Genomic DNA, 22,957 nt, shown 5'->3' with positions numbered 1-22,957 from the left:
AGTCCCCCGTCCCTAGTCTGTTAAAAGTTATTCCCATATCCTGTGTCCCATTAGTCCAGTATAGTTTGTCAATGTTCCTGTGACCGCTTCAGCGGTGTCTGATTCCTGAACCACATCGGCGGTACCTTTCTGCTACCCCGAGACCTGTCAGTCTGAATCTGCCCCAGTGGCCATTCTGTCTGCACAGTCTGGACCTGTCCCGGTGGCCGTCCTGCCTGCACAGTCTGAACCTGTCCCAGTGGCCGTCCTGTCTGCACAGTCTGAACCTATCACAGTGGCCATCCTATGTACACAGTCGGATCTTGTCCCAAGTAGTCGTCCTGCCTTGGTTGAGAATCTTAGCTAACGTCTCTGACCCTTTGGGTCAGCTGCTACTGTTGGACTCTGCCCTGGAGTGGCACCTGGCAGCTACCTGCCGCACAAGCCTGACATCACCACTAGAGGCTCCAGTGAACACCAAGGTAGCTACTTAGTTATGCCCCTCCAGTGTATGTCTGGTCCATGGCACATTGGGTCCACGAACCACGTGCGCCACCCACGGGCATTAGAACTAAGAGACCTCAGAGTGTTATACACATTTTTTTCTGGGCATTTAAAGATTTTGCAGTATTGAGATTCATGGCGAATTTATTGCCTGCACATCGAATTTTAGAGGAAAATTTGGCAAAGCTGGCAACTTCGAATTTCAAAAAATTTTCTTATATCTAATCATGACCTTTGTGACATCCACCTGAATGTCGCAAGTAATATGTGACTGAATAGGGCTATATTCTTCAGTAATTAAAGCATCTACAGGTAGACTGGATTAAAATGAGTATTGACATCACCCATTTTTGTTCATAACACTAATGAAAAGAGGACTAAGTATAAAATTTATTTATGATGACAAACTCCATGAAGATAACAAACTGTGGGTTCAACTTCTAGAAGCTGCTCCAACCAGCAATTCATTTCTGCATGCCATTTAGTCAAATTAATGATTGACCAAGATATACAGTATATGGACAGGCTGGGTCTGCAAGAGCAAAATTTGCTTTTTGAGTTTCTCCCACCTTGTTCATAGATAGGGGAAGACTGTTATTTGATCTCCACCTTCCATTATAGGATATATAAGACAACTTCTTGGAGACAGCTGTTTGAAAACCTATAATGGGTTGTATTGAAAACAATATAAGTTTGCCCAAATTCAGATAATAGCATAAAATAACTGACCTCAGCATTGATGTTGAGGTCTTTGGTACGAGACCACTAAGATCCATCACTAGCTCCATCTGTCAAAGGGCTAGATGACATTTGATCCTTCAGAGAAGTAAACAGAGGCTAACTGGTAGCACCGTAATGGTAACACTTGAGCAGCATATGAGTGCTGTCTATTTGTGTTTCTATGCATTTTCCCTCTTTTGGGCTTTTTTTTCCTGTAATTTCAGAAAAAAACCCTTTATTTAAGAATTTCAGTATAAGGACTAAATCAGATATTCATTTCATTCATGTATTTGAAAAAACATTCAGATTTTCATCAGTGTTTTGGATCAGATTTTAGTCAGTGTTTGGTTAGTGTGTCTGTTTTTACCACTAGTTTCTAGTGATGGGCGAACCCCTGACTGTTCGGGTCTGGCGGGTTCAGCCAAACGGCGAACAGTTTATTAAAAGTTCGGGTTCGAGTACCAAAACAGTACCCGAACCCAGACCCCATTCACATGAATGGGGGACCCAAACATCCCTGGTTTCCCACCCTGCCATCTGCATATCGGCGGATACTGCGAGTCAGAGTGCTGCGGGATCACGCTGTCAGATGTTAGCGTGATCCCGCAGCTGTGAAAATGACCCGCAGTAAAAAGTTTACTGTGGGTTAGAGGCACCTGCAGATGAGACTACTACCCCTATCAGCTGGCGCCCGCTGTCACTGTAAATAGTGAGCGCAGGTGCCGCTGAATGGGAGCAGTAGTCTCTCATCAGCCGGCGCATGTGCTGAAAGTAAAAAAAAAGTCAAAATTAATAAAAAAATATTCAAATAAAAAAAAAACACATTATACTCAACTACACCTTGTCTCCAATGCCCTCGTCCCCTGCAAAAAAATGAAAATTAAAAAAGCACCATATACTCACATTACACCTAATCCCCATGTCTCCTGTAATAAAGCTAAAATAATAAACCACAATAATCCCTATCTGCCGTAATCCTGAGTGTCCCATGCAGATCTCATTAATAGAACAGCCACATCGTTAAATGTGACTGCTCTATTCAACAGCTGGCGATACACTGACAGGAGCGTAACTGCTCCTGTCAGTGTATAGAACTGGCCTGATGGGAGACTTCACTTACTGCACTACCACTGCGTGAGAAAATTCCATCACCAGTGCCGTAAGTGAAGTCACCGGGGCTCATCAGCTGATTGAACTCCAGTGACCTCACTCCCAGCATCTCAACGCTATACACTGACACAGGAGTGATTACACTCCTGTGTCACTGTATAGCATGCTGTCTTGTAGAACAGTCACATCACAGACTGCTGATGTGACTGTCCTACAAATGATCCAATCACCATGGGACACTCGGGATTATGTCATCATGTCGGACAGGTGAGGGATATGGTTGTTTTTTATTGACTATTTTTTTACAGGTGACAATGGCTTCAGCAGATTAGGTGTTAGGTGTTTTTAGTTCTAAATCAATTTGTAAAAAAAGGTGTGGACATTTATTTAGAGTAAAATTTATTCTTGCCGTGTCTTTATTTCTAAACCTTTACTATGGGGTTAGAAATGGGAGCGTCTTATAGACGCCCTCCATTACTAACCTGGGCTTCATGTCAGCTGCCAATACAAGGCTGACATGAACCCCAACCCTATTACCCCACTTGCCACCGCACCAGGGCAAGTGGGAACAGCGAGGCTAAGAGCCAGATTTGGTCCATCTTATAGATGTGCCATTTCTGGGGCCGCTGAGGGCTGATATCATTAGCTTTGGAGGGGGCTAGTATCCATGGCCCCTTCCCTGGCCATTAATATCAGCTCAGAGTTGTCTGTTTAGCCTTTGCTGGTCAGATTTTATAGGGGGACGCTACATCAATTTTTTTCAAGGGTCCCCCTGTAATCTAGCCAGTAAAGGCTAAGCAAACAGGTGCAAACCTTGCAGAAATTTCTGCTATCAAATACTCAACATAGAGATGTCCCACATTTCTTTTTTAAAATATCTTTATTTAGCTCCAAAAAGCATTCATTGCTGTACAAAAAGGTTATGTGCCCACAATCCGAACGTAGCAGTGTTTTGGATGCAGCATATTTTTGCTGCATCCAAAACGCTGCGTTCTATTGAACGCAGGTAAATCCGCATGTGTTCACTGAACCATGCGCATTTATCGCATTCAATATATCCTAGTGGTCAAATTTCTGTTGCGGAGACTAGCGACTCCGCAAGAGAAATTGACATGCTGCGGTCCTGAAAGACGTGCCACATGTCAGTGTCCGGTGATCTGCAGCCTCAGATACACGCATAGTGGACATGGGATTTCTAGAAATCCCATCCACTATGCTGTAACACTTGGCTGCTGTGGGTTTGACGCTACAAAAACACGCATACCCAAACGCTTAAAAAAGGAATGCAAAAAATGCATGCAAAAACGCGTGTTTTTTTCAGCAGCGTCTTTGCTGCCAAGAGATGCAGAAACTTTGCAGAAATTTCTGCAATGAAATACTCAATGTGCTCACATAGCGATGTCCCACATTTCTTTTTTCAAATATCTTTATTTAGCTCCAAAAAGCATTCATTTTTTAACTAAAACACTTAAAAAAATGCATGCAAAAAATGCATGCAAAAACGCACCAAGAACGCGGCAAATGCGTGTTTTTTCAGCAACATTTTTGCTGCAAAAACCTTGCAGAAATTTCTGCAATCAAATACTCAACCTGTGCACATAGCGATGTCCCACATTTCTTTTTTCAAATATCTTTATTTGCTGTACAAATAAGCTTAAAAAAGTGCATGCAAAAATGCACCAAAAACGCTGCAAAAACGTGCGGCCCACAGACATCGCTATGTGTGCACGTTGAGTATTTGATTGCACGATTGAGTATTTTGACATCAGAAGCCAACAACAAGATACATTGTGGATTCATCCTGGGTTAGGCCAAACTAACCCCGAAACTTGCACACTCTGTACCAAGGTTAGAACTTTGTGCTGCTGTACTGGCAGTGGACATTGCTGAACTCACTCAAGAGCAGCGGCACCTCATCTCCACTGGCCAAAGCCCAGCTGATCGTGGAGCTGCTCTTGACTGCGTCTAGCCTTAGCGACAACAGGTAGCTATCGCCTCCAAGCTTACATGAGGATCCTTGTTCTCTTGATGCCAGCAGAGCGCTTTGGATGCTTCACGGAATGGTCATCTGCTGTGAAGGCCATTTGTCATTTGACTCACATCACTCGACGCTTCATAGGAGAAGACATTACGTGAAGTATGCCACTACTGCTGGACACAGCTCACAGCAGGAAGAATACCTCTACATACCGCCAATTGTGTTAGAACTTCAAACGTTCTCCACTTGGATTATTGGGTTGGTGGAAGTGTTGGCATGTTGCGGCTTCCCCAATCCAAAGGTGGGTTTCCGATTGGGCTTGGATTATCCAACTGTTGTGGACTATAGGCCACCAACCGTAAATTGGACTTTACAGTGCTTGCAGTTTATAGTTGTATGTGTGTTTGTTTATTTTTTGTCTTTCAAGTTCCTAGAACGGCGGTGGACATCATCAAACTACATCATGTCAAGATGGAATTATCGTGAAATCTAAATATTTCAGACAGGGAGTGTCATGCCCCATGACTTGGGAATCATACAGTATTGTATTGTATTATCATTGTGTTGTTGTTAGGCTGTCTTGCAATAGGGTTTGCCCTGTTTAGAAGTTGCCCTCCCTCTCACTATCTGCCTCTGATGAAGCTCTGATGTTAATAACCCCTCAATTCTACTTCCTCATTCTGTATGTCAACCATGTTATGAAGTGTCTGAATCTCTGGTTCAGAACAAGTTCTTTTAACCCCTTAATGACCTATGACGTATAGGTATGTAATAGGTTGCCTCTCTCTCTTTGGTACGGCTCCGGCGCTGAGCCCGCACTTTTTCAAACACATGACAGCTGATCTGATCAGCAGACATGTGCCCCTAAATGGAGCGGGTGGAATCGCGAACCACCCGCGGCCGTTAACATGTTAAATGACGCATTTAACATGGCCACGCCGGAAGCGCGTCACTAATCCTGCCCATCGGCACACCCATCACATGATTGCAGGGTGGCGATGGGTTGGCATGACCAACATCTCTACAGGAGACTTCTGTGATGGTCATTGCTGATCTGAAGGGCAGAAGCCCTGCTATGTGTTGCACAAGCAAACTGATGATCGCAGCTTCTAGTCTCCCATGGTGACTCTTAAAGCCAGTAAAAAGTTAAAAAAAAGTTTTTAAAAATATTAACATTTTTAAAAAAAATAAAAGTTCAAATCACCCCCCTTTAGCCCCATTCAAAATAAAATGATTAAAAAAAATCATAAATACACATATTTGGTATCTCTGCATTCAGAAATGCCGGATCTATCAATACATAAAAATAAAAAATCCATTCGGTAAATGGCGTAACAAGAAAAAAAAATCAAAACTTCAGAATTAAGTTTTTTTGGTTGTGGCAACATTGCAATAAAATGCAATAACGGCAATCAATACATCATATCTACATTAAAATGATATTATAATAATAAAAACGTCAGCTCAATGTGCAAAAAATAAGCCCTCACCCAGATCCCGAAAAATGGAGACGCTACAGGTCTCGGAAAATGGCAACATTTTTTTTTTTTTTACAAACTTTGGATTTTTTTTTCACCACTTAAATAAAAAAGAACCTATACATGTTTGGTATCTGCAAACTCGTAATGACCTGGAGAATTATAATGGCAGGTCAGTTTTAGCATTTGGTGAACATGGTAAAAAAAATTCAATTCAATCTCTAGCTATTGACTATTTGTGATTTATTATAAATGCTGTATAGGTACATATACCACATACATTTTGAGCTACTTTGACAGAATAAAACATTATATCTACCTTTATTGATGTAATCCATTACACTATTGACTCACATGTTGGCCACACAAATGAGAACTGGATAATTTGCTTTGTAGCAACTAATTGCCCTGTTTGGCTTAGGAAGGAGATAGACCCAGTAGTACTAACAACGATTATCTGACTTACTTTATTTCCACGGTGATAACAAATGGGGTCTTATTGACAATGGCAGAGAACACTTCTCTCCCCCTTGTGACAATTCCAACATTAATTTGTAGTTTCTAACAAAACTTTGAACAGCAGCAGATTTCCCTATGTGTGATGTTCTTGTGTAGAACAGGAAAAGAAACCTATCAGCAATTACACATCAGAACAGAGACTCCATAACATCAGCGTATTTTAAAAGTCCTTATTTTGCATGAAACAATGCTCCCCTCTAATTGTGCTATGTAAAGTCACACACTGATTGTTTTATGTGCACACTTGGGAGTTGCATACATAGTAGTTTGTGCACTCTTGAGAGTGGCATACATAGTTGGTTATGTCCACACTTGAGAATTGCATATATAGTTGTTTATGTGCACACTTGGGAGTTGCATATATAGTACATTATGTGCACACTTTGGAGTTGCATATATAGTACATTATGTGCACACTTTGGAGTTGCATATATAGTACATTATGTGCACACTTTGGAGTTGCATACATAGTTACTTGCACACATAGAAGTTCTATGCATAGTTATGTGCACATTTTGGAGTTACATACATAATAGTTTATGTGCTCAGTTCGGAGTTTCATACATAGTTGTTTACGTGCACACTTTGGAGTTATATATAGATATAGATATATTTATACATGTATATATGCAACTTCCAAGTGTGCACATAACCAGTGCACTTAGCACACAATTCACAAATGAGAGGGAAGTATCATTTTTGCATATACAGTCATTGACATAGTAAAAGTCATTTTGCATTTACCTTCTTGATCATACTCTCCCTATCATTAATAATATGCACAGGAGATGATTCTAGTGGTGAGAGCTATGGGGCTCCCCAGGGATCTGTACCACTGGACAGTCACTTGCTGTTGCTGAGCACACTTGAGAAATTTCATTCAAGTTTTTTTGTCAATGGGAGACTTGTGAATTTCGCTTCCACTCCAGGTGTCACTGACGTCACAAAAAAGGCGATAAATATCTGGGAAGATAATTGGATGTGAGATGCATTGTTGTGATAGCAGAACTCTGCCCATTGCTCCAAGGAGCCATTATTTATTCAGTAGAGGAGCAGCACGCAATAGTTGTCAAGAGAGCGTCAGCTTATTAGGCAAGAGCTGCGTGATCGTGGAAGAGGCTCAGAGCTATAAATCCAGCATCAAGGCTCCTTGTTGTAAGGGATTCTGCTCACAACATCCAGATATGTCCTCATAAGGAAGACAGAGGGGACCACAGCTGCAGAGGACAGACAGAGCTCCTACCTTCCTTCCATGCTGTGATCCTGCCCAGCCACACAACAGGACCCTCAGTGAGCGAGTAAGTTCAACTCTGCGGACCCCATCACATGCCGATCTTCTAAATTGTATTCTTCACTAATGTAGGTGTAGTGATAGGACTTTGTGTCTGACAAGGTAAAGCAGTCAGCTTCCAGGCAGGTATGATATCTGATATAGATCCTTCTTCAGATCTGTACATCATCCTTAATGTCTTCACTTTCTGCATTGCTAAGTGCTATCATGTATCATTTACATTTACCTTGATACTGTCATAGGATCAAGTGTGTCCACAAGACCTCTAATATATGAAGTTTTACATTACTAAGTGGCATCATTGATCAGATTCATCTCATATGATCAGATATCTCATCATCACCTCTTATATATTTATTTTCTCCATTATTAAGTGGTATAATTGTTGCTTTACTTTGATACCTCTAATATGATCACATAGGTCATCATTACCCCTAATATATATATTTTTTCCATTACTAAGTGATATAATGTTTTCTTTACTTATATACTTCACATATAATCAGATACCTGGACATTACCCCTAATATATATACTTTTTTCTTTATCAAGTGGTATAATATTTGATTTACATTCTGACTCTCGTGATCACTTTACCCCTAATATATCTTTTTTTTCCATTATGAAGTGGTATAATATTTGATTTACATTTTACCTCTCCTATATATGATCACAAATCTCAACCTCATCCACAAATATATTATTTTTTTTCCATTACCAAGTGGTATAATTTTGCTTTACATTCGTTTTAACTGGTCTCTTAGGATCATATTTTGTCACATTGTCCATCTTGCATTTTTCTACATTTTACCTGCTTCCCATTTGACACTTCTGGGATCAGTCCTCATTACTCCTATAATCTGATGATTTTGCAGCGCTAGTGATAAGTAATCTGCAGGTAATGGGTGTCCTGCTGTGATATTACAGATGAAGGCTAAGTGTCGGGATGGAGATATCTCGACATAGCTATGGGGAGAGGACTTATCTCGTGCAGTTAGTGACATATGGTGTTGGTAATGTCACGACATACTGTGACAGTGGTGATATAGATGCAATATAGAGGTTTGGCAGGAGAAACACTTAGTATGGAGCTATTTCTCTGCTGTTATATTACAGATGAATCATTAGTGTCGTGATGGAGAAGATATCGGGATATAGTTGGGGGGTGGGGGGGAGAAGACAACGCTGTGTATAAAAGTTAAACAGCAGTGCAGTAAGTGACATATTGTGTTGGTAATGTCACGACATGCTGTGACTGTGGTGTCATGGATGCAATATAAATATTTGGAAGGAGAAACACTTAGTTTGGAGCTATTTCTCTGTTGTGATATTACAAATCAAGGCTTAGTGTCGTGAAAGGAGATATCGGGATACAGTTATGGGAAGAAGACTTATCGTTGTGTATAGAAATTAGACATCAGTGCAGTTAGTGACATATTGTGTTGGTAATGTCACGACATGCTGCGATAGTGGTCACATAGATGCAATATAGATATTTGGCAGGAGAATCTGGAGCTATTTCTCAGCTGTGACAGTATGGAGCTACTGCTGATGGTGTCAGGGCTGATGGTTGGGGGTTTCAGCACCTTGGACAGCTGACTCCAGAACTCCACCACCTTCTGAGCCCCTTTGCTTCTCCTTCCCTCTCCCTGCTCTGTGTCTTCTCGCTTTCTTACCGGTTCCTTCCCCCTTTTATTTCAGGTCTCCCCTGCAAATCTTTTCCGTTACAGATTCGTTTTTCGGAGTAACATGAAGTTCCAGGTCTGGGTGTGTATGGGGATCCTCTTGGTCTCCCACCTTCCCTGCCAGGAGTGCAGAGCCTTCAGCAAACCTCCAACCTCTTCTGCAGGGTCTGAGTACCAGCCCTTTTTACTTCGCATGGGAGAAGAATATTTCATCCGCCTTGGGAACCTCCACAAATATCCTCCAAATTCTTTACTAGGAGCAATCCGCCTCCCTGATGCTTCCTCCAGTAACTTTGACAGGTCTTTGCAGCAGTTGCAGCCCCAGCAGTGGGGTGGGCAGCAGCAGGGGCTGAGAGCTGGGATCCTGGAGGGAGCAGATTCCCCATACAGCACTCAGGAGGAACCTACAGAAAGAGGCAAAAGATCAGAAGAACCTCCTATATCCTTGGATCTCACTTTCCATCTGCTTCGGGAGGTCCTGGAAATGGCCAGAGCTGAGCAGATAGCCCAGCAAGCTCACAGCAACAGGAAACTGATGGACATTATTGGGAAGTAACCCACTGTCACCTACCAAAGAGTTTCCTGCATCTAGCACAAACTATACAGTATGATGTACCATTGTGCTGCCCTGATACCATGTGTTTATTTTTCTATAGCTTCAGACATAGAGGATGCACTCCACTCCATAACCCCTTGGGTGCCTGTGGGGCCAGCAAGACAAAGCAATGCTCTGCTGCTAGTCCCCAGGTGAGAGCCTAGATCTGTTTATCAGCATGCACCGGGCAACAGATGTAATTTGTAATTTATTTTTATTTGGGGAGGAGGGGGTTACTTTTGTAATATATGAAAATCCTTAGGAAATACCAGATTGGGAACAGGCTGAACTAGCTAAACAAACATCTACTGGACCTGTTGGGTTTCCTATGGGAAGTGAGAGAAAAAAGAAATAATTTGCTGTAATTTATTTTGCATCAAAAGTTTATTGTATACATTTCCATAATAAAAAACATCTTTTCAGAGCTGGCACAAAATTGGTGTGTAAACATAATGTTTAATATCTATATTTTTAATAAAATCTGCAAAGCTTGACCCGTCCATCTTAATTTATTGGGGAATATGTATGTAAGTAAGAAGACAGAGAGATGGTCCTGACATGGGTTTTTCCAGCAAATGAAAAATACAGTGAATAGATGGCACTAAGTGTAATAAAAAGGAATGAGATGATTAAACAAGAGAATTTTGGTGGTGGCCAAAAAATAAAAACAATGACAGAAAATCCCAGAGAAATGATAGTATCTTACAAAGTGCTCCTAAGATATCTGTAAATGCTCTCACAAAGGAGGTGACAAGTTGTCAGGATTAGACAATATGCAAGTTTTCCAAACCTGGTGTTACAAAGTTGACCACATCATTTTCAGTGAATGCTTTGTGATCTATAACACGTGGAGCTGAGTAGGTGTTTCTTATCTGTTTTTTTTATATGATTATATCATGATAACTCACTTATTAATTTTTTTTGCTAATTATACCATAAAATAAACAGCAATCACTAAGGGTTTCTGTGCTTCTTGGAAGTTAACCCCTTGTGGTACCAGCATGCTTGAATGTAACTTTAGTAATTTCAAGTAGTGAAAAGAAGAATTCATGTGGGGGAAGACAGCACTTTATACACACTGGAACATACATATACACACACTACTTTGCTGATATTGAGGGGGGCACAAAGCAGCATGGATGGAATTATCAAAGTAGTGTTTGGACCCCAATGTCAGTTTATTAGGTTTCTATTGTATAATGATTAATTTTATGGAAAGTAATTGATATTGGGAAGCCTGGTATGTCATCAGTGTGATAGATTAGGGTAGAAGTAGATATAGGCAGAGACAATTAAATGTGCTGATGATTAGGACAACTGTGATAACTAATAACCATTCACTGAAGGGGGATCCCCTGACTTTACACTTAGGTAGGCATTCATACTGGTGCTGGAGACAAATGAAGGATTCCCACAATCAGACAGTTATTCAGGTAATGTATTAAGCCAGGAAAAAGAGAAAACATGACGTGAAGTGTCTGTGTTGCCGGACTGATTCGATTCTGTAGTCCCTTGAGCATCTTCTTGGACTAATGTCTCAGACCCAGTCTGCAAGAGAAATAGGTTTATATGAGAAAAAAGATGGCGACATTTAAATGAAGACTTCTGCGTATTAGACCATGGTTTCTTGAACCAAAATACCAAAACTGGACTGGCGATTATAGTGCAATCATCAGATCTGAGTTTCTTCTATAATCATTTTGCTGGAGAATGTAATAAATGACTGAAACTGTTTTATTAAAGGGATTTCATGGTTGAAATAAATAGTGCTCATGTGTGTAGATGCAGTGACGGTGGTGGTGCGTATTTATGGGGCATGAGATTCTCCTATGCATTTTGAAGATCCTTTCAGGAATACATAGGAACTATACACCATAAGGATTTTTGATCGCTAGTAGTTATACCTCATAAAAAGAAGTTTGTAAGATAGATGAAATAATATAATGATCTATGTCTACTGGATGATGTAGAGAGGTTTCTGCCCAAGATCTATTCAATACTGCCCTTGTTTCCATATTTTGCACTGATGAGGCTAAGGCCCCCCTCAAATATCTCATTAGAAGGGGAAATGATGAAAGTGGCGGACACAGACGGAAAAGGGCCCCTGTGAGCAGTATACATCTATGACCAGTTCTATCTATGACATAAGCTGCTTGCTGTTTTGGAGGTGGAAGTGGGACCCCTTACCTCATAGGCCCCTGTGTAGTTGCACAGGTTGCACCAATGGTATATCCACCCCTAAAAAACAATGATTTCCTATGGGATCAGTTTTGCAGCCAGTGACACATTGTGATGCTGCAATCCTCTGTGTGCCAGACAAAACCTTTTGCATGCACAAAGCACACAGAATTGTTCTTAGCTAAATTTGGCCAATAAGAAACATTCTTATATAAATCCAGCCTAGTAAGGCTATGTAGGGTGGGCTGTGTATCTTTTTCGGCTGCGCATGTGCCATATATTAGCAATTCTAGCTGCATGGTTAGCTATAGGGCTCAGATGAATGATTTACATAGCTTTGCTCACTCATTCTAAAATGAGTAGTAACAAGTATCTTGTGTTGTAGGAAAGTAGTACTGTTGTTATACAGTATATGCATAGTGTCAACCTGTGACTTCAGTTGTTTGCAGCAAGATCACAAATGGAAAATGTGAAAATGAAGTCACACCATATAGTTCCCACAATTGGAAAAGTGTATAATAAATAATTTTTTTCTTGATGAACTGGAAACCGCAAGACTTGTTCATCCGTAAGGCCAGGTACATTCTAGGTATTTTCTTGATAGCTGCTGAGTGATAGCTCAGATGAACATAAATGTTTTTTTTTTTTTAAATGGAGGGAGTGGAAGTAGCCGCTGCCAGATACCTGTGTCAGGAGTGTACCTGCAGCAGGAATACAAGGATCAGGCAGGTTGAAATCATTCATGCGTCTTTACCCAAATATCTGTCAAAAAATCATAGGATGCTATCCATACACATTGCTCATCGACAGATCTTATCAAAATCGCCACGTTCGGCCAACGTTTATCTTATGTGTATCGATACATATATAATATGATAAATATATATTTGATAAAATGGATCAAGATGCATAGATGTAATATTTTAATTTAAATGGGTTGTCCAGGAGTGTTTCATTTTATTTTTATTATGGGCCTAAATACCAACAGGCAGGTAATAGTTTCAAAGATGCAACTACTTGCCTGGTCTACTCTGAGCTGGCTCAGAGTGGGCACCGACCGCTCCAGCCGGCGATTCAGCTGCAGTTCTTCCTCTTCCGGGATGCTCTGTCAATGGGGCAGGACTACTGACATCATGATGATTAACAGGCAGTGGGAAGACGGCTGTCAATCAGCATGACGTCGGCAGTCATCAACAGAGCAGAGCGGAAGAGAAGCAACTGCTCTGTCGACGTGACGTTGGTGGAAGCCACTGAATCACCGGCAGGAGCTGTATGTAACCACTCTGTGCCAGCAGAGATCAATATGGGGCATGACAGGCAGGTAGTTAGCAACTACCTGCCTGTTAGTTCTTAGGCCCATAGTAAAAAATAAATAAATAGTCCTGAACAACCCCTTTAAAGCGAATCTGTTAGCTGATTCATGTTGCTGACACCACGGGCAACATAAATCAGAGCATGGCTGCACAATTACAGCCAGGTATATTTTTCTCTCAAACATTTCATAGAAAAGGTAGTCTGATGAACTGCCCGGAGATCCTAGGGAGAGACGAGAGTGGCCCTGCACCGGCGCCGGCTGGCTTTTCCCAGCACCGCTCAAGGTGATTGATAGGTCTCTCCCTATGTGCACACACTGGAGTAACCTATCAATTATGGTACATAGAGCCGGCGTAGTCATCAAACTAGCCTAGTCTCTGCTTATGATTCCCCATTCTTTAAACTATACTCTTTCTGAAAACCTGGAGCGGTTCAGAAGAAATACAGTCTATACCTGGCTGCAATCATGCAGTCTGGCTCTGATTTGGGCAGCGTGGTTCAGGCAGCAAGAATCAGCTGACAGGTTCCCTTTAAGACCTTGATATGTTACACTTTTATAGGTCCAATGAAAATATACTGTGCAGACATACAATAGGTTCATGGTTGTCTTCTAAACTGCATTTATGAACATTTCAAAAAAACATCACATAACGTCTTTGTAGTTTTACACACTTTATACCACACATTGCAGCACTTACCATTGTCGTTGTAAGCATTTTAATAAAATGATCCATAATCTACCATTGCATCACAAATGTAACGGCAGGTTCTGCAACCATGATTGCCCTGATTGTATTAATATCAAAACTGAATTATTAATTCAAAATCAAAGATGAAGTAATAAGTATGAAATGAAAAGCAAGGTGATTAATAAAGCCTCAACAATTTACTGCCAATGATATAAGAAACAGCATTTTACAAACACCATACATTGTTACTGCTCACTATATGTACATACTGTATATCCTAGAGAACAGGACACAAAGTATCATAATTTCACTCTTCAAGTTGATCTTCATGTATTATACATTATATAGGTTTATTAAAAAAAACAACAAGAAATGAGAAACAATGTACACAGATATGGAGACGCGGAATCACCGCACTGCTTCATAGTAAATGACTTAAGCTGCTCTAAGTAAATCCTTTTTTATTACTTTCCTTTGGATAGTGATGGATTTAGTGCGATTTATTGATTTTTTCCATAATCTTGTCTTTTTTGGGTACTTTGTAAAGTTCTGGCTGCACTGAGTTAATTAATAAAACAAAGAGGGGTATTGAAAATATTTTAAAGCATCATGTCCCCAAACTCAATTAAGCTGCAGATATAGGGTTAATCTGTAGGTTAATAGTATTACAACGCTGCCTTACTAAAAGTGAGGCTACTGTGAGAAAATAAACTTTTTTCCTCCCGGGAGCCGGCAGCTTTCAGTCAGAGTCGTGCCTGGCGCGGCTACAGTCACAGCTCACGGCATTGTGAGTGGCTGCTGTTAGCACATTCTGGCAGTTCAATTGACAGCTGTCTCTGCAAAGATGTGAAGCAGACCGAGCTGTCAAAGTGCCAGTGTGCGCTTACAGCGGTCCTCACAATGCTGTAGAGTGAAGACTGTAGCCGCGCCAGGCACAGCTCTATGACTGAAAGCTGCCGGCTTCAGGAGGAATAAAGTCTATTTTCTCCCAGTAGCTGCACTTTCAATAAGGTGGCCAAACAGCATTATCAGTCTGCATATTGACCCAATATTTGCAGGTTACCAGTGTTTAGGGACATGACAGGTTCCGTTTAGCGTAATTTTTAGGATCCTCTCATTCCCTGGTTCATTGAAAATCCAAGTAGCCAAACCCCCACTGGTCTACAAAATTACTGATTTAAGAGAACCAGAGATTATTTGACTTCTGAAGTATGTTTTTCCATAATATGACACAAAATGTCTAAGTCTTTCAACAATGAGAATACCTGTCCTTCTGTAGGGAATGTGCTTACTCTACTTTACATGTCCTCTCAATGACCCCCATGTACATAATCTAACAATGCTGATACAGATGTTTCAGTAATAGTATAATCTCCAGATTTTATTGTCCACAGAATGTTCTTCATCCAATTTCCACATAATTGATGTCACTGAGATGATATATTCTGTGTACTGAAGATGGAGTCCAAAAACAGCATTTAAAATAAGCCTTACAGGAAATACTCTGCTTATCATGTTAGTGGTTAATTGCCTTTCCTATATAACTAAATCTGCCATGTCCCCGACCATAGCGCTAGCATAGGCAGTTGTAGGAGTATGGATAGATTAAACTAACCTGGGGTGGTTATGTCATTAGTTATTGTCTTTCCAGGTTTCTCCTTTGATGACATTTTAAAGTTCCCATGAAAGCAAACATCAGTATGTGAATTTCACCAGGGGAGATATTTACTGAGAACCATTTGTGGATGATTTCAATTCCATACCATTACTTACTAAAGGTCATTTTGGACTTTTGCGCCTGTTTTATATAAAGATGAAATTATTGACGAAGTTTAATAACTGAGCAAAATAGTGAATTGATGCAGCAGATTTAGCCATTTCAGCAATTGTTTACACCACTACATATATATTGTATTACATTATATTGCACAGAATTCCATCGTGCCACTTTTTTACATTAGGATTACTAGCTAAGATTACTTTTCTTTCTTTATTTTTTATTTATTTTACACATTTATATAGCTCCATTAATTTCACAGAAAGAGGACGTCCTTTGGCCACATCCCACACCGATGACTTCTTCATTGTGAACAATGCCCTTCGGAACTGGATGATGAATGCCACACAACTCCAGGCACATTTAAGGGATGCAAGAGGCACCCAAGTGTCACGTCAAACCATTCGAAACCATTTACATTAGCGTGGGTTGCGTGCTAGATGACCTGCAAGGGTACCTAACCACACCGCCAGGCAAAGGCATCATCATCTTGCATGGGCCAGGGAGCACCTACACTGGAAGAGGGACCAGTGGGCCTCAGGACTGTTCACTGATGAAAGTCAATTCACGCTGAGCAGAAATGATGGCCGCCAACAATGTTGGAGATGTCAAGGAGAGCGCTATGCATCAGTCACTTTTGTCACCAGATGAGCCTTTGGTTGTGGTGATGTTACAGTGTGGGCAGGTGTATCTAGTCAGTACAGAAGTGACCTATACTTTGTGAATGGTACAGCGACAAGCCCCTACTACTTGAATAACATTATTAATCCAGTCATTGTGCCTCTGCACAACACAGGCCTAATTTCATCTTCATGGACAACAGTGGAGCTCATCAAGGTCATTAGGGAATGGGTGCTGGAGACTGTGGTAGTTCAAATGGAGTGGCCTGCACTTTCTCTACACCTGAAACCCATAGAAAACTTATGGGATCAGAGTCGTCGTGTAGAGGCTCGTAACTCTGTATCCCAAAACCTTAATGACCTGAGGGCCGCCCTTCAAGAAGAGATGGATGCCATGCCTCAGCAGATAATAACTTGACTTGTGAACAGCATGAGAAGTTGTTGTCAAGCTGTAATTGATGCTCAATGCCACATGACAAGTTTTGAGACACTGACATTTTTTGTTGGTGTATATCCACCACTGTTCTTGGCTTTTATTTCAATAAACTGTTTGAGATGAGGAAATCACCATTGCATGCTTTTACTTAAATGTCCTATTTTCATGATAAAATATCACTGTAACGTGAACTTTTTACTTTTTCCATAAATTTCACCCGTGAAATATGTGAAATATTAATTTTTCCTCCTTTACAAAGCAAAAATGGATCCTTTTCAAGTGGGGGAAAAACAGATGGCTATTTAATGGATAGATTTTCCATAGACTTCAATGTTAAAAAAAAACGGATCCAGTTGGAATCAGTTTTTTTCAGATGGACAAAAAAGTTGTGTCTACACAACTTTTTTGCCAACGGATTGCTGCTGGATATAGTCTAACAGATGATTACTGGACATGTTCAGTAATCATCCATTAGAAATGGATCCGGCAAAAAAAAAAAACTGATTTCACCTGGATCTGTTTTTTAAACATTGAAGTCTATGGAAAACGGACCCCTTAAATAGCCATCCAGTTTTCTTCTATTTGGAGGATCTGTTTGTTTTGTCTACTGGATCCGTTTCAAATGGAAGATAATGGGTGGCTTTTTAACGGATCCGTTTTCCATAGACTTCAATGTTAACAAAACAGATCCAGATGAAAATCATTTTTTTTTGACCGGACAAAAAAGTTGTGCATGCACATCTTTTTTGTCAAGGGATTTCTGCTGGATTCATTTCTAACGGATGATTACTGGACATAGGAATTTAGCTTAAACTACTTCAATGCCCTGCACATGGAGTAAGTGACATAACGAATCAGGAGAACTATACTACATTTCTAATTGGAGGTATTTGTTAATATTATTATTATTATTACACCTACTACATATATGGGATAGGATCTTGGAGATGGGAATACCCCTTTAAGATTATGGTCCAAGAGTTAGCATGTTATGAGAAAGAAACCTCCTTTCAAGAATTTAATAGGGCCAAGCAGGTTTATTTGCAGATCGCTTGTGGTTTACTTTGTAGTATAGAGCACACATTTCCACCTCTTGATTAGTAGGTTGGAGGTTTGCTGGTTTTTACAATTATCTGTTATAAAAGTATCTCAGAATACTATTCGTCCACTGAAAACATTTAAATGACAGGTGTTACACAACCCGTGAACCAGTGACCTTATGAGGTAGGTAATGCAACCTTTTTGTAGTGTTAGAATTAAAGATTGTTACACAAAACAAGAGACATCCGCACACGCAGTTAAGAGAACAGTTGTGTACGGGAGTCTACAGTGAGGACCATGAAGAAGTTCCTCACCTCAGGCAGGTGACTCCTGTTTCTCTTTGATCATAAAACCTGACCAGGGTTCTCTTTAGGGTTCTAAGATAACTGGTTCTCCTTGTCTCAGGTTGGTACGGTGTGTATTATATATGGTACAGATATAGCAGGTGCTATCTTAACAGATGGAACCTACTTTGTTTAGCATGGTTGCCCTTATCCATAGTAGACTCATAGTAGACTCATAGTAGTAGGCTCATTGGCATTGGACTAGAGTGCCTCGGTCATAGTTATGATGGCCATTTCCGACTGCATGTGAAACGACAAACTACGTAACATAAGTATTGGACTTAAACTGTTGTTTTGCTTGTGAAGCCTAGTTCATCTGGTGGATACTTGTGGACCAGATAACAGTAGGTGGATCACCATTAATGCTGTTACACAATAGTATCAAATACTATAAAACATTTCTAATAAACAGGCAGTACAGTTATTAGACTCTATTTTGAGAAATAATCCATTTTTTTCTTCAATTAATTGTGGAAATATATTCTATTTTGAGAGCTACCTACACTAACAAACTTAGCACAATGATCCCATACACACGTATTTCTACAATCCCTTCTAAATCAATTCTAAAAATCCCTTAATGAAAAATACATTAAATGAATAGAAAGATTATTTTTTAAATCTCCAATTGGGGAGGTTTACTTGAATAGAAAGGATTCCCAGAATATCTAGAATATAGAGCAGCTACAAGCAGCTTCTCTCTCCCCCTGAGGCCTCGCTATTAGCGTTTATTACATGGACATCCTACTACGTAATTGAGTGTATGATGCATCGGTTCCCCTGTGGTATCCGCAGGGATAGTCCAAAGTGGACAACCTGTTTAACCTTCATTAATTCAGCATACATCATTTTTATTACTAAACAATCTATAATTTATTTGTCTCCTACATTAGTTACATTAGAGACATAAGAGATAAATGCTAATCTTGTTAGTGAGACTCTGCTATACAGCGCCTGCATTGTGTCCAGCGATAATAAGAGTCAGGTCTATAATAGCTTAAATACTGAAGTCATTTTTCTGCTTTCACTGTATTGAGATATATCCTTTATGAAGAATTATTATCATTTATAGTCCCTTGTTGGTGCCAATTTCCTTTACTCTGATTCCCTGAAAGTTCAAAATGTTTTTTGTTTTTTTACCTAACACCGTGCTCAATCAGCAAATTCATACACTACTTTAGCTATGCCGAAATAAATAGGTTTGTGTTAACAAGTCCTTGTGGGCAATGGGTCTTTAGGAATGGTGATCAATCAAGTGACCTGAAAACTGGGTGCTCAATAGGTTTTAAATGAGTAGATTTAGTGTGGTTCATATTAGCATGGATCCTGCTGTCCATGTCACTTTATTAAAGAAGTGATTTTATAAATTGGACATAATAAAACTAGAAAATAGTAAAAAGGAAATAAAAACAAGTCAATGCAACGATTATAATACTTTATGCATTTATTCCTAGAACAGGGAGATTCTGATAATCTTGTTTAAAGGGCTAATCCACTATTGGAAAACTATCCATAATAAAATAACAAAAACATACACTTGTCTTCCAGAAGACTGAAATGCAGCAGCTGATCAGCAGCTACCGATTGGCTGCTTCAGTCATGTGACCCATCAGTGTTTTGTGACTGCCAGGAGACATTGCAATTGGAGGAATAGCGCCAGTCCAGGAGGCCAGTATATATATATTTCTAACTTTATGATGGACAGTTGTCCTGTAGTGGGCATCCACTTTAACTATGAGGGTCAGTCAATAAGTAATGCCTCCTATTTTTTTTCTCCTTTTAATTGGCAAGAAATTCAAATGCAATTACATAGGTTGAAAACCACAACATTAACGATTAATTTGTCAATTTTTTAATATAATCTCCATCCATTTCGACAGTCTTGGTCCACTGTTTAACAAGGGCATGTATTCCAGCATGGTAAAAAGCATTCTTGGGACCCACCGTGCACAAACTTTTCTGTATCCCAGTTGTCCAATAATTTTCATCACACTGCCTTTACTGAGGCAGATAATGCCACACAATTCATCTGCAGTCACCCGGCGGTCACCACGAATGATGTCATCGACTCGCTGAATGTTGCTTGGAGTCACTGCGGTTACTGGCCTGCCACTCCGCATTTTGTCAGCCAACGGTGATGGCCCTTCAGCTGTGTTACAGCGACGAACCCATCGTCTAACAGTACTGACATCCACTGTTGCATCACCGTACACATTTTTAGTCTCTCATGAATTCGAATGGGTGTTTCACCTTCTGCATGCAAGAATTCAATCACAGAACGTTGTCTAATACGAACATCGATGTCAGCCATTTTGCAAATGGATACAGTCCTGCCACCTGTTGGTGCAGGAAGTTGCAATTGCTGAGGATTGGAGAAGAAGGTTTGAGGAATTGTGCCAAATTCGAATATTTAACATAACTACCTTATTTAAGGAGAAAAAAAATAGGAGGCATTACTTATTGACTGACCCTCGTATAAGATGTGTAAGTGTGAGTGTAAGCTGATTTCTTACAGTTGAAAATTGATGCTTGATACAAACAAGGATTTGGTATCAGAACCATGTCATACTTAGGTCCAACATTCTGTGCTAATTATTTTTTTTAATATTACATTATAAAGGGTCAAAAGTTTGATTCATGACACAGAAGTCCGAATCCACTGCATAGGTAAAGGATATTGACACCTCTAAGGGATTTTTTTTTACTTAAATGTACATGTAGCGCCCCGTGGGTTCGGCCGCTACAGAGGTATTGCATCTCAACCAGATGTGCGATATCTCACTTCCAGGTAAGGATGGAGTGTGGATCAGGACCCCGACACCTGCATGCATTACACCACATTTCCGGGGGGGCAGGGTGACCGATATGCTCCAAGTAGAGCACGACAGTCCCTGTCCCTGGCTGGAGTGGGGGGAGGGAACATCGGGGAAGGGGGGACCCTGTAGTGCATAGGAGGGAGAGGGCAGTTCCTGGGTGCATTGAGAGGGAGGTATAAAAGGTGGGCACCATCTTAGTGAAGAGAGCAGCAGTGGAGTACAGTTCAGTCAGAGGAGGAGACAGGGAGCAGAGGCTCAGGCCGAGCTCTGCTCCGCAGGCAGGCCTGAGAGAGCGGACGGAGCCTGGAGGAAGGAGAAGGAAGGAAGAGGAGCGGAAGAGGCTCCAGGAACAAGGAACGAAGGGACCCCAGGGGTGTGGACCGGCGAGTCGCCACCGCACGCCAGAATCTACCTGCGTAGGGGGGTCAGGCCAAAGGGGGAGACCGGTCCCCGAAGCTAGTGGAGGCGGGGAACTACCCTCATTTTATGTGGCGCAGCCCCTCGCTACACCCGCTAGGAAGGCACCACATAGGGCCAGGGAAACGGCACCATGGTTTACCAGAGAAGGCCCGAGGCAGCCGGACAGAAGCGAGGTCACTGGCGGGGTATGACAGGCCAGAGAAAGGACACACAAAGAGGGTCCTGTAAAACGCTCCAAAGTTATTTGGGAGTAGGCCGAGCCCCTCACCTGGCGAACACAGTGCGACGTGGGACGTTATGACCAGCTGTAGTAACGTGGATAAAGAACTGTGAGTAAAGACCCTGAATTGCATGACAGACTCCGTGTGGTTACTGCTGCTCCCGCGCACCATCACCCCAACATCCCTATTTACTGCCCTGAAGCTATACTCCTCCCGTGGGGAGTTATACTACTCTTAGCTGCACCCACAACACCAGTCTCAGCGGTCTGCCCTGCAGCGGCGGTTCACTCTGACTGCAATCCATGGGTGGCGTAGTCGGACACTCAGCATATAAACTGCCATTTGGTTTGACCGCCCTGGGCACGGACCGGGTCGCCGCCACGGAGACTACAACCCCCAGCATCCACAAAAGGTCCGGTTCCGGGTATCCCCACACACACACGGCCCAGGGGGCGCGTCATATATATAAGCAAATGTATTTGAGTGGAATTGAATTCTAGAATCTTGAAACATGAATTTTACAAAAATCTGAATTCACCAAAATGCACATTTTTTTGTCATTCACCTCCGCCATGGGCCACCATTTTTCTGAATCATAAAGGGCAATAAAAATGTTAAAGTATTAAAGAAAAAATACCAAAAATGAAGACAGAAAAATCTGCACTAACAAGCAGATCAGCTTTATACCAGCAATTCACTGAATAACTGCACATAGCATTGGTGGTGCTCTGTGTAAAAAACTAAGATCCGCATTAGTCATTCAAAGTAGAATAATATGCTTGTCACCCATCAAAGTATTTTCATCCATTAAAATCCACTTGTTGAAGTACAAAGTGCATAACAGGATACACATTCTAGGAAACACAAGTGCAACAATAGCAGCAACATTCGTTTCATGTCTTCAGACCATGCCTTGAGGAAGAGTCTGAGGATTGTGAGGCAATGACAGGGATCGTATACGAGGGACGTTATATATCCCCCAGAATGTGTACAGAGACCTATTAAATCCATTGGAGTGCATTGCAGTCACAAACTCACCTGCAGATGAAATGCAGGAATGAAGTTGAGCAATGACCTGGTCAGACTGCCTGGCCAAGACAGATTAAGTAAAACCCGGCAGGGCCTTCATTTCTTGGAGGAGGTCACAGGAGGCAGTGGGGCGGCCTCCTCCCTCCAACCCGGGTTTTCCAGTGGCTCTTGCCACAGGTCCTTTAAAACCCCTGCACTAAGAATTAGTGGGGT

General features: G+C 41.1%; 2 protein-coding genes across 4 annotated transcripts in view; one reads left to right on the top strand and one right to left on the bottom strand.

Annotated features, from left to right (window-relative positions):
* The first annotated feature begins 7,273 nt into the window (after positions 1-7,273).
* On the top strand, positions 7,274-10,567 carry CRH (corticotropin releasing hormone). The gene is made up of 2 exons (XM_073679380.1): positions 7,274-7,586; positions 9,281-10,567. The coding sequence occupies exon 2, from the start codon at positions 9,329-9,331 to the stop codon at positions 9,818-9,820; it is 492 nt and encodes a 163-aa protein (XP_073535481.1). The 5' UTR covers positions 7,274-7,586; positions 9,281-9,328; the 3' UTR covers positions 9,821-10,567.
* The window catches only part of TRIM55 (tripartite motif containing 55), a 188,029-nt gene continuing 175,300 nt past the window's right edge, over positions 10,229-22,957 (bottom strand). For all 3 annotated transcript variants that reach the window (XM_073679376.1, XM_073679375.1, XM_073679377.1), the window contains one exon: positions 10,229-11,407. In XM_073679376.1, the coding sequence (XP_073535477.1) occupies positions 11,397-11,407 (11 nt within the window). In that variant the 3' untranslated portion in view covers positions 10,229-11,396. The remainder of the gene's footprint in view (positions 11,408-22,957) is intronic.

Source organism: Phyllobates terribilis, unplaced genomic scaffold (assembly GCF_046119375.1).
Source record: "Phyllobates terribilis strain yellow unplaced genomic scaffold, ASM4611937v1 Scaffold_4__5_contigs__length_816908805, whole genome shotgun sequence".
NCBI lineage: Eukaryota > Metazoa > Chordata > Amphibia > Anura > Dendrobatidae > Phyllobates > Phyllobates terribilis.
The sequence above is the reverse complement of the archived record's forward strand: the minus strand, read 5'-3'. Positions and strand labels throughout refer to the sequence as shown.